Source organism: Trematomus bernacchii, unplaced genomic scaffold, assembly GCF_902827165.1.
Source record: "Trematomus bernacchii unplaced genomic scaffold, fTreBer1.1, whole genome shotgun sequence".
Lineage (NCBI taxonomy): Eukaryota > Metazoa > Chordata > Actinopteri > Perciformes > Nototheniidae > Trematomus > Trematomus bernacchii.
In genome coordinates this window covers 2954022-2967319 of record NW_022987771.1, presented here as the reverse complement: position 1 = coordinate 2967319, position 13298 = coordinate 2954022, and the positions used below count along the sequence as shown (strand labels likewise).

General features: G+C 41.1%; 1 protein-coding gene across 4 annotated transcripts in view; it reads right to left on the bottom strand.

Moving 5' to 3' along the window:
- rtkn (rhotekin) overlaps positions 1-13298 on the bottom strand; it is a 77926-nt gene that overhangs the window by 6914 nt on the left and 57714 nt on the right. For all 4 annotated transcript variants that reach the window (XM_034148808.1, XM_034148805.1, XM_034148806.1 and 1 more), the window contains exons 2-5: positions 6305-6566; positions 4411-4464; positions 1628-1745; positions 400-624 (exon numbers count right to left, since the gene is read on the bottom strand). In XM_034148808.1, the coding sequence (XP_034004699.1) occupies positions 400-624; positions 1628-1745; positions 4411-4464; positions 6305-6566 (659 nt within the window). The remainder of the gene's footprint in view (positions 1-399; positions 625-1627; positions 1746-4410; positions 4465-6304; positions 6567-13298) is intronic.

The following is a 13298-nucleotide window of genomic DNA, read 5'->3' as shown; positions in this document are numbered from 1 at the left end:
TAAAAAATATTACCAAACATTTGCTCCCTGGTCCAGCTTCCCCACAGTCCAGTCTGTGCTTTTCTTTCCTTATGATCACCCCTTATTCTCTTCAGTCCCTCCATCACGTCTATTATCTTTGGTGCATATTTCCTGCAGTCCAAATGGATATTTCCCTATAATTCTTAACGCCCACTTTAAGTTACTGGGCCATATTCTGAGTCTGGATTTCACCACACCCTCTCTCCTTTTTCCTCACCTTCTTCTCCTTTCTTTCTTGCATGAAATGTTCTTAATCTTCTCTCCTAGTCCCAGATGTGTTGCTACTTATTTTTCTATATGAAAACCCTTTCCCTCAGGTTTTAAAGATTCTTACAGCTTCCACCCTCAACTAAGTATGTCAAATATTTTTAAACTTACGGTACAGAGGGAACTGGCAGAAGCAGAGGAGTTGCCCCCCCGTTGCCAACAGGACTACACGGCCCAGGCTCCATGGCCGACCTGAACTTCTTCCCCGCCGATCTGCCCAGCGACGAGCTCAGTTTGCTGGCTAGCTTCCTGGGCGTGCTCCCTGTTGAGTAGTCGTCTTCTGAGCAGCAGCTGTACAGCTCTACACGCATCTCAAAACCAGGGTTGGCTTCACTACTGCGAATCAGAATCAGAATTTATTAGTCCCACAGAGGGGACATTTACATTGTTACAGCAGAAAAGAGCCAAAGACAGCTTAATGTTACCTAAGAAGCATGCATACAAAAGTGTTAAAAATAGAACAATTATAATAAAAAATAAGTTACACAATTTACAAAGTACACATCATGTAACAGTTCTGAGGATTTAGCAGCCAGGTATATATGGCACAGTTATTAACGGCATATATATTGCACAAGGATTTAAGGAACATTACCTTTTTGCAACAATTAGAGTTATTGTATTTCAATTCTGTTTAATGTTCTATTTAACATGAACATATTAGTCTTATTCCTACAACTAACTTGAACCATTTAGTCAATTAAACTATGTTATGTATTTTATTGTTAAAGTGGACCTATCATGCTATATTTGAATAATATAGTGTAGGACCATACCTATATAAGGCATATTTATACTTTTTTTTTTTCAAAATACCAAACAGATCATGCATTTTAGCCATGCCTCATTTCGCTCAATTTGACATTTTTTAGCTCTGTTTTTGCAAGGGCTGATTCAGTGAGAACAGCACCATCTACAGGCCTGGCATATGTACTACAGCGTCTCCAGCGCTTTCGAACGGCAATGGCCGTGGCTGTCTCCTCCTGATTGGTGGAGTTGGCCCAATAGCCGTAGCGCCACTGTCCTGACGTCAGGACAGTGTTCAAATCTGGATCAGTTTTTATCAGATCCGTTGCAGCCCCTTTTTTAGAGATTTGGGTATGGAGGAAAATAGAGAGGGTTGTGTTTTCTGACACTTGGTGAGTTCCCTGGAACACCGGGGACACATATTCATGTATAACAGACGTGCAAAAGTGCATTTTGCATGATAGGTCCCCTTTAAGTATTTCATGTGTTGCATTGTTTTTAGAGACATAACAATTTAATTGACAAAACCACGCTGTAGCTTTTGCACATATGACAAGTAAAGCCTTTGAATCCTTTGAGATGGATGACTTACAATACGATGGTGTTGTCGAAGCAGATATCGGTGAGTGTCCGGTCCACTATCACCATGTCTGTGTCAAAGATCTCTCCTCCGAGCTGCACCAGGCAGAACACTGCACACCGATGAAGCTCTACAAAGGAAAGGGTGCGTGGAAAGAAAGTTAGAAAACAAACCTGTGATTTATGTGACATGTCAAGAGATTTCATTCAGTTGCATCACTTGAAAACTACCTTTCAGCTCCAAAACACTATCATCGCGTAGATCTAAGTAAACAACATGTTTAACCCTAAGGCTACAGAGGGCTTATGACCTGAGCAGTTAAAGGTTGAAACAAGAGCGGCTCCTCCACCTGGCTGACAAACACTTCCACTGTTGTTAGTTTCACTTCAGCGATCTTAATGACCAGCTGTGCAAAGAATTACCATGAAGTATTGTTAGCTTGCTTTGTAGTTAAAACTGAGTCCCCTGGTTTTAATGTTACAGTGGCTAATGAGTTGAAATAATAATATATATAGTGTAGTATATAATGACCCAGTTTAGCACTTATATGCTTCCCTGTTTATGGCACAATGACACTTAATATTCACAGTCGTTATTCCAACATTGTAAAGAAACTATCTCAGGAAATAGGCATTGTAAAAAGCTGTAAAACCCTTTTGGGATAAGCTTCACTAGGATGATGGTCAATTCCTGTGCAGAAACCATGACATTCATAATAAAAGTAAGACTTATATTCAAACAATCATGTTGTATTTAAAAAAAAATATGCTACCTGTTAGTCTACTATCTTTACTATCACTAATTAATTTTGCCTCACATTTAACATTACAACTGAAAAGGCTCCTACCTATATGCTTCCTTGTGTATGGCACATTGACACTTAAAGGTGGGGTATGTCATTTTGGAGAAACCAGCTCAAGTGCGCTAGAATTTGAAATTACGCAGCCGAAAAAAATCTGCCCTTTCGTTCAGACTTCCTTACAGAGCCCCTCCTCCAACACACACGAACGCGCACATGACCAATGAGGGCACGAGATAAGTTTGTGCACAGATGGAAGGCTGACAGGCATGTCGGCCATCCAGTTATTTTAGCCGGGCCGGCTAAAATGATTGGTCGTGCTTTTTACAGTATTACAGCTTCCACAGATGACATTTTTTTATGGATTTATTGTCAAAGCATTTAATATATTCATTGCTATCGGGATGTTAAGAGCATTCCATGGAATATAACAAAAAGTGTTTCTGAAATAAATTACATACCCCACCTTTAAGACTCACACTTGTTATTCCGAGTATGTGCTCAACGCTCTGTTTCAAATGTGATTGAACACGTGGCAAATGGCGTACTTTCCTCCTCCTCACCTCCTGGGCTCAGTTTATGTCTGGGTGTGCTTAATGACCTTGACTAACAGCCTCATTAAGCTTTGTTAAGAGTCTACTACCTGTCTCTTGAGTTCATTTACATGCACAGGTCATGCAGATTAATCCCGTTCTAGTTGCCAGGGGAGAGAATGAGCTCAGGGACGGTTATAATGATCGCACGGGGGTTAACCCACATTGACTTTATTGAGAGGGGGAGGAACAGCAAATAATCAATCTAAATATCTCCATTTGCTTAATGTCAGTGCACAGTTGAAGGCTAAAATGCCATAAAAAAAACATTTATATGTGAAATGGTTCACATCAGTAATATTACACGGAAAAAAGGAGTCCCTGAAATGCAACACAGATCTTTTCAAATGGCTTTATAACAGAGTGGTGCAGTGATGACGTGTTTTAGGCTAACCCAGAAGTTAGCATCGCGAGGGCTTCCTTCGACAAAAAGAAAGGGGATTTTGGGTTATTGCAGAAAATAAGTTCTATGTCAAACACATTTATGATACTTATACATTTTGTACAGCAGGATAATCACTACATATAACACAACTTTTATGATTTTAGAAGCGTAAAATAAATTGCCAGAAGAAAATAAGCTAATACTGCTAATAGCTAAAGGCGGCTAATATTTGGCGTGATTTCGTTTAGCAGTCTCATTTATTCACTAGTTAGAAACAGCCGGTTTTTATGACACAATAGCTTTTGACATTTAGAAGGGGGAAATGTACTGATGTATTGTAGGTGGTATAATAAGATTTAAATGTCTCTTACGCTTGTGTTAACCACAGACCTTTTGTCAGGCATGTAACCAAATCACATTCAAAAAGAAGTCGACTTTGAGAAAAAGGGAACCAGATGTGGTAAAATGCGAACTAATTTCCGGGATTTAGGACACATTCCGGCATGCCCTTTAATGACCCAGTTTAGCACCTGTGTGCTGCTGCTTCTCAGAGCCAAGAGACAAAGCCAGCAGCCCGTGCTGAGGACCAGGTCGTGCTGCCAGGAGTCTCTCATAGCTAGAGAAATCTGTTCCTGGAAAATATGGAGATATATGGTAAAGCTGCAACAGATTGTAATGATCAGCTCCAGGAACTGTGCTGCATAGAATAGAGAAAATGCCATCCTGTATGGTCTGTTTGCACAGTTAAATGGGTCAGGGGCATTTTAAAATATAACACTAAAAATCTATATCAGTGTTTCAACCTCTAGCCAATGATAAAAGGAGATTAGTTGCGATAAATCCCACACTCAGCTCTGTGATTATACAAAGCTTTAACACATCTTTGAATGAGCCATTTCATAATGTGTAAAGCTACATCACTTCCCCATGAAGCGAATCATTATTAAATCCTGCTGGCATTACTCATTAATACTCTATCAATGAATTTCTTCACATGCATACAGAGGTGGCTGCTCACCTCCTTTGTTCTTGAAGTACTCCGTGTCTTTCCACATGAGAGGGATACGGAGATCTGTAACCACAAGAGACAAGAGATTAGACCACAAAAATGTTAATCAGCCTCACTGTCAAACTCATATGTGGGCTGCACTGGCTAAAGTGTCCATAGCGAATTACTGTGCGTGTGCGTGTGTGTGTGTGTGTGTGTGTGTGTGTGTAGTTTGCTCTCCAGCTGGGTACAAGACATGCAGCGGTGGCCCCATGAACCTACACCCACTGTCTCACAGCTCATTAATATGTATTTTTTTACATTCTCATCATGTTCTAAAAACAAACTTAAACAAAGAAAACCCTGTCTTGGTTTCCATGGTGTGAATGATCTCTCTGCAGTGCGTCAGTGATGCAAACAGAGCAGCTCCATAATCAGTCAACCAACTGCCCGCTGTCATTTTGCAAAGCGCAGCACCTTAACTCAGCCTGTGCCTGAGAAGAGGAGCTCTGGATTGAATTGTAACATTAAAGTGAACACCAAGATCTTAATAACAGCTGGTCCATGTCAAAATATACCAAATAAATACATTAAAGGTGCCCTATTATACTGCTTTTCATCAATATATTATAGGTCTCAGATATATACAAAACACATCATTGCAGCATCCCATAATCCCCTCTGTTTCAGCCCTGTTTCAAAAGTTCTGATTCTCTGTCTGTTACTTTAGATGAGGGGTCTGCAACCTTTTTGACCAAAAGAGCCATTTTGCCCCCTTTTCCAACAATTTGTTTTGTCTGGAGCCGCAAAACATATTTGATAGCTTATAAAGTTGTATTTATTGTTACATCATAGACAAAAACTAGTTGTTTTGCATTTATTATTTATTACTTATTACATTATAGAAAACTGTTATCCTCTAATAAGAAACAAAGAACTCTTATAAGGAGAATTAAAAAAAATACACAGGCCTACTTTAAAATAAATCAACACAGCACTTGGGGAGTCCTCTGCACATTTGAAGAAAATGAATATAATTAAAATGGACCCACTTTGAAATAAATAAAACATATAGCTGCACCCTAAAAAGAGTTAACTGATTGAATTATGACTGAAGATCGTCAGCTGTCTTCCTCTTCCGTGTTTTTCCTCCAATACGTAAAGGCTGCAGCACCTTTGACAACTTCTCTCCACATATCAAACATCTCGGTAAGCCAGCATCGTTTGCTGTGAAAGCAGATAACTCTCTCCACGCAGAATTAAATCCTGTGTTCCTCCGATACTTTTATTTTCTTTGATTTATCCATAGTTCGCTCATCGAGCCGGGGGTCAGGTTATTCGCCTGCAAGAAAAGGCGCTGGCGCGGGACCGTAGCAGGATGTGACGCATATTTTAGTTAACCTAATTAAAACCGTTTTTTTTTTTTTTTATGTGTCACAGTATCACCTCAAAATGCAACAAAATGTAAATAGTCCTACAAATACTTTTATTTAATTTCCTTCTTATTTATGTGTAAACTCAAGGGAGCCAGAGCAGAGGGCTTAAAGAGGGTTGCAGACCCCTGCTTTAGATGAAAATAAGGAGCCCCTCCCCACGCCCCTCAGAGATATTTGGTTAAAAAGAACACAATGGTGCTCTAGGAGGAGATTCAGGTGATAAGGTGGGGGGGGGGTTACCTTGGTTGGTGATTGGCTAATGGTTACCAAGCCAAAAAATCGTTATGACATCATGAAGTGGCCAAAATCTGATCAGCTCATTTTCAGACAGGTTTTTATATAAATGGATCAGGACAAAAAGAGAGAGAATCTTTGTTCCTGAAACTTTCAGAATCTCTTTACACAGAGGGGACACATGTTGATGTAGAGAAGACATGAAGACGTGGATTTTGCATAATAGGTGACCTTTAAGGTAAGATTTTACTCGCCTGAGATGGCTACTTTTCCCTTGCACGGGTGTCTGTCGTCCATCGGCCCTGCATCCGACGACCTCCGCGTGACCTTCTGCATGATCTGCGCCTCCTTCATCCTCTGCAGCTCCGTCATGTAGGCCATGATGCGAGTGCTGCAGGTCTGCAGGCTCTTGGACGCCTCCAGCGCCTGATCCTTCTGAGAGCAGGCGGCCAGCAGCTTGCAGGCCCCGTCCCGCATCCGGATCTCATGGTCAATCTTTTTCTGAATGTCGCTGTCCTGCAAGGAAGAGAGATGGTGGAGAAGGGGGGAAAAAGTGAGGTTTAATATCAAATTACATACACACTTAAATGTCACAAAGCACAACTATTGAATCTGACATTTAGGGAGTAAAACGAATACCAGATCTAAGCACACTTTTTGCAAAACACTACACACAGCACTGTTTTCAAAATCAAGCAATCGTAAAGAAATGTAAATGATGGATAATGATGTCAATGTGTTTGGCCAACGGAGAAAGACATAATAAGAGAAGTGCAATGGGAGTATAGGCATGACTTCTCGATCTTTCTGTACAGATAGCGAGAAAAATACATCAGGAGTGTGAGACTGGAGTACATTACAGGTTTCGCGGGGATACATTAGTGAGGTGTGTCTCGGAAAGCACTCAGGACTCTGTGTTCAGGTGTGTGAGTGTGCGTGTGCGTGTGTGTGTGTGCATGGGCGTAGGAAGCATCCTGAATGTGGGGGGGACATTTTTAACGGGGGTGAAAAAATATATAGATTTCCTGTATTCTGGTGCATTTTAACAGGTGGTTTGATACTTTTATGTGGCTATACTAGCATGAGGAAAATGATGGGTACATTTTGTAATTTCATCCAGTAGTAAAGAAAGGAAACATATTTGATTATTAATTCAGAGCCGTCTTTGAATTAATAAAAAGCAGTTTAAATGCCCATTTTTTGTACATTTATATACAACAATAAATATTTGTGAGTGCATTGAGAGATATTGTTGTGGAGAGTCATTTATATATAAATCGCAAAATACATTTGTGAATCCTTCTGTGAGCATTTATTAATATTGAGACTGATCTGACTCCATACGTATGTTAAGTTCACCTAGGAATGGTATCATTGACTTAAATGTTCAAATAAATGTTGCTCTTCTGTCTATATTGGTCATATGATGCCTCTTGACTGAAATGTTTCCTGTTCAATATCCCCACTGATTTCCTTAAAATCCTGGGATGAGAGTCCACATCACAATTTACTCTCAACTGTCATTTCCCTTTCATCACTCACCTCAGCAATGGACCTCTCTCTCTGTCCCTGTATTCTGCCTCTGACTCACTCTCAAGTGCCTAGATGTCAAGAGAGGTGGTGAAGTGATAATAAATACTGATAAATACTAGTAACCTGGCATTTTGATGCCTTTTCTCATCTAAACTATTCAGTATTTGTATCTCTCTATCATGACATAAAGACGAAACTCCTCTCCAGAAGTGAGACGCCGCCATCACTGTTAACTGATTAACTGCTACCAGCTGATGACTTATTTTCCTCTTCTTTGAAAAAAATGTTCTTATGTCCATGTTGTCTGGGGGAGAAAACATATCAAACCAAGAGATCGTCAGCTTTGATTTTCGCTGTATTAACCATTTCCTGAACATTTGGTGTGTGTGCCTTACCTCCGCTACCGGCATCGCTTCATACAACAGATCTGAGCTGTCCAACTATGACATCACTCCTTGAACGTGCGCGCGCTATGTGAGAATCTGCCTTGGTACAAAGTAGCAGTGAAAACATGGAACGGAGTTTCATTGATTTGGGCATTCTCTCAATAAGCAAGTGGAATGGATTTAATTTGATAGTGAAGCACTGACACAGCGCTCTACAAAGTGCAGCGAGTGGATAGACCGATTCACGGACTTTCCGCATAGTAAAAGTGGGGGGGTCTAAACTAATCATTTGAAAAAGTGGGGGGGACTTGTCCCACCCTCATATAATGGCTGCGACGCCCATGTGTGTGTGTGTGTGAGTAGTGTTATGGACAGTATTCAAACACATGGCCTTTTGCCCTCTCACCCAGGAGCCCACCCTCGCTGAGCAGACTCACAGATGCTGAATCATTTAGTGCAAACTTAATTCACCACACACACACCCACCCACACACACACACACCTCAAGTGCGAGAATAAAAAATGAAGCTGTAGAACATGAACGTCTGCAGCCCAAATGAGAGACTCCAGGCTCACACATCTAGCCGTGGTCCCTTTCATCTAACTGCTTTCTCAAAGGGATTCAACTAAATTTGACCTGGCTTATGTGGGGCAGATTACACTCTGTATGCTTGGTGTAGTACCCCCACATTGTGGACACATGCACACACTCACACACCTAAACACATGCAGACTGTAAAGGTTCCTCAATCGGTCTGGCTTTGCCTCTGGGAACTCTGTCCAGAGTTTAAACAAATCTCTAAGCCCCTCTCCAGTCTGCCAGCAGAGCTAAAAGCACTGTATGCTTGAACTCAAAACAGTAGACAGTGAAGGGAAGAAGCAACGAGAGAGGTGAGAGGGATGAGAGGGCACGAAAGGGATCCAAGAATCAAACAAAGACCAAGCAGAAGCAGAGCCGAGTTGACCTTGAGTGTTGGTGCCTTTGCTCTTTCTCAAGCTTGTTCATTTGCACATTCATTGCCTCAAGCACAGGAATATTGATCAGTAAGGTCGTCTTTCAGGACTGTTACTTTGTGATTATAATGAGCAAATGATCAAATGCCGTGCAGCATCTGCCCTACCGCTGGAGTGTGTGTGCTCCTCCTCTTCAGTGATACCATAACAAGCTCACATTTTCCCCACAAATGATGTCTATTCCCTCCCCTCTCTGCCTGATACATGCACATTATCCACCTCTAATCTCTCTCCCTCTCCTCTAACGCTATGTCTCTGCCGGATTCTGAGGAATGTTTTATTCTTTTGATTTAAGCTTTTATACTTTCAGTGCTCATTTTCTTCCGCCTTCTCTCTCTCGCTCCATCCGTTCCACTCCACCCTGCTCCATCGGCTTTCCTTTCTTCTCCCTCAAACCCCCTTTCTCCTTTCTACCTGTCCCTTTGTTAGCACCAGTCCATCTCTTTGTTCCACAGAGGCGCAGTGGGAGAGAAATGAATGCAGTTTGCACATTAAAGTCCACATTTGGAAGCAGATTTTCGCCTCGACACAGTACTCTTCACTTGTGTTGCCTCTGATTAACCACAGTGTTGGAACTTACTTCTTGGAATATAACCACCCTCGCTCTGCATGGAGGTGAACGCTAAGAGCAGAAAATCACACATTAAAGGGGCCCTGTTATGCTTTGGTAGTTGTCCCTTTCCTCTAGTGTGTTATATAGGTTGTTGTGCATGTACATGGTTTGCAAAGGCACACATCTCTGTGTTCTGTAACTCTTGTGCTTCTATTGGCTAGCTCTCCAACACATTGTATGTGATATGCTAAGGGCGGGACATCTCTAAGCGGTTGACCAATCACAACAGAGCCGGCCAGCTAACCAGAACAGAATAGGCTCTGGTTTCAGACAGAGGGTGAAAAGAGGTGCTGCAGCACAGGCAGTATGAGAAAAATAAAGAGCTTCTTGAACATTTAAAGGTGGGGTAGGTAAGTTTAAGAAACCGGCTCGAGATACACTTTTTGTTATATTCCATGGAATGCTCTTAACATCCTGATAGCAATGAATATCTGAAGTGCTTTGACAAAAAATCCATTAAAAAAATGTCATCTGTGGAAGCCGTGGTACTGTAAAAAGCACGACCAATCATTTTAGCCGGTCCGCCTAAAATAACTGGATGGCCTACCTGCCTGTCAGCCTTCCATCTGTGCACAAGCTTATCTCGTGCCCTCATTGGTCATGTGCGCGTTCCTGTGTGTTGGAGGAGGGGGTCTGTAAGGAAGTGGCAGATTTTTTCCGGCTGTGTATTTTCAAATTCTAGCGCACTCGAGCTGGTTTCTCCAAAATGACCTACCCCACCTTTAAGCGTGGAAACATGTCCCAGTAGACGCAGAACAAACAAATGTGAACTTGAAATGAAGCCACACATGTCCTCTTTAAATCTATTCTTTCAAACCTAAACACATTGTTAGTAATATGTCTGGCATGCATACAACATAACAGATTTCTCCACAGAAACACAGAGGAATTATCAGACCAAATGAGAGCATGATTGAGGGTACTTATACTGATGAAGATAATGATCCGTCTAGAGTCGTGTAAAATGTAAACTGTGGCTGTTGAACACAATGTAGCTACACAAATAAGCCTGCCATTAAAAAAAACCTTTCACTGACTGAAAACCAATTACATTCTTGACTGCGGGACAAAGGAGACAGAATTACAGCGTCTGTATAGAGATGGATGGCAGATAATTGCTGGATGTCTGCAAAGTGGAGCATTTATTTTACAGATCAAGTGTTTGTTTATGAGAGTTTATTGGCTGAGTTGTTTTTCATTCATTCGAGTGTCTGTTTCCGGGAGAGAGAATTAGTAATTCACATTCAAAGCAGACATGTATGTTGATTTGTATGCAGTGAATACTTAACTGATATTCTAAGAGGGTCTTACAAGAGAGCAGCATATTTTCTAGATATCTAATACACAGTTTCTTTAGATGAGATTAGGTAAGTATCATTTATTGATCACAAATTGGGAAATAGTTTTGTATGTAAACAAGGCATTGCACTTGAATTAAAGATAAGAAGATATAGCAAATATATTCATATTACCAATGAAATGGTGGATATCTAGTGTATGCAATATAACAATGCATATAAAGAAATATACTACTATTACTTTTTTGATGAGTTGATTAATTGACAATAATAATGATAACAAATTAAATGTTGAAATGAATTACTATGACATCAAGTATATTACATTTGTAGAAAAAATACATCTCAAATGTCAAGATCAGCTGTTTTTCAGTCTTTCATGAACTATATTGCTGTATATTTTCACAAAGCCTTCAGTAAAAAGCGCTAAACATAAACAAAATTGAAATTAAGGATACAGAAAGAAACAGCTCTGGCTGTGTCCAAATGTCATTGTCACTGTGGCACCACAAGCCATGCCCCATGCCCCACTGAGCTGGAGGCTAGCCATTAACACACACACACACACACACACACACACACACACACACACACACACACACACACACACACACACACACACACACACACACACACACACACACACACACACACACACACACACACACACACACACACACACACACACACCACACACACACACACACACACACACACACACACACACACACACACACACACACACACACACACACACACACACACACACACACACACACACACACACACACACACACACACACACACACACACACACACACACACACACACACACACACACACACACACACACACACACACACACACACACACACACACACACACACACACACACACACACACACACCAGGTCTGGGAGTGACCTGCTTGGAGGAGGTCCTGTATTTATAGCAGCTAAATTAACAGGCTTCTCCTTCTGGGGAATCTCAGAATAGAAGACGTGCGCCTGAATCTGACGCTAATCCACACGTCTGGCTGCGTGTCGGGTTAACAGAGCACTAACAATCTGACACAACCAGTCACAGGCGGCAAAGTTAAAGATGAATACACATAGGACAACAATATTGAAATATCAGTGGAAATGTACCAGTTCACACAACTGGAGGGAGTTTTATTGGAAAAGCCTGAAAACATATTTTATAAATCTCTCTCAGAAGTCTCATTATGTGGCAACTCCCCAGACTGCTGGAGAAAATGTGGAAATTCAAATGCAAATCATTATCATGTTTTCTGGGACTGCCCTGTTATCGAGGTCTTTTGGAGAGAGACACATAATGCCTTACAAGTTATTTTCAAATGTGATGTGCCCATGGAGAATAAGACTTTGTTTTTTGGACTCATACCTGCAGAATGGACTGAAAAAGACAAATATGTATTAAATCTGTTGCTGGTGGCAAGTAAAAAAAGCTCTTACAAGGAAGTGTCACCATGATAGCCAAACTTTAAATGCATGGATGGATATTACAATGGATATTTACAAAATGGAGAGGATAACATCATCTGTCAATCACAAACTGGAACTATTTGTGTCACGATGGAGAAAGTGGACTGATTTCGTAAAACCTCATAGGCCAGATTTTATTTTTTACAAACGTATGATTTTACTGTGAATTCCTGATCACTCCCTAATGTTCGTATTGTTCGTACTTATTACTGTTTTTATGTTATCTTTGTGTAAAAAAATAAAAAGGCATTTCGGAATTCGGACAGACAAATGTAAGATGTACAATTACTATGTCTTGAAAAAACACTGTGTAATTGTTTGCTGCAAAATATCAATACAAAATATATTACAAAAAAAACATTTCCCTTTCATTATCTATCACAAAGGCATATATAACTCTATAGCCTTGCAGATGTGGTCACATTGATTTCCTCAGTGTGTAAAGAGTGGCAGGTGTTTGACCAGTGGGCATTGCCAGAAGGGCTGCTTGTCTCTGAGTGTGGACGGCAGCCAGAGACAGGGTGAAGGAAGGGTGGATTGGCGACGGGGCTGCAGTGCATGCTGGGTATCAAGCAGCAACACAGAGGGGAGGCGGTGCTGTCTTAGAAAACAAGAGGAGACTCGAGGAAAAGAGAAGAATAAAAGGAGACATGGGCTGACAGGGCGCAAGGTCTGCGTGTGAGAGGCAGTTGGGAGAAAAGAAAGAGACAAAAACAGGAAGTGGGAGAAAAGGAAGACAGAATGGAAGGTGGTGTAAGGTGCTGGACTTTCAAGAGAAGACAATAATGATGGGAAAGTATGAAAAGTGTTGGCAAAAGAGAGGAGGCCATCAGGAAATGAAGAGAGAGTTTTTGGCATCAGAGAGAGAGGCGATGGGTTCATTATCAGCAAATCTGCTGC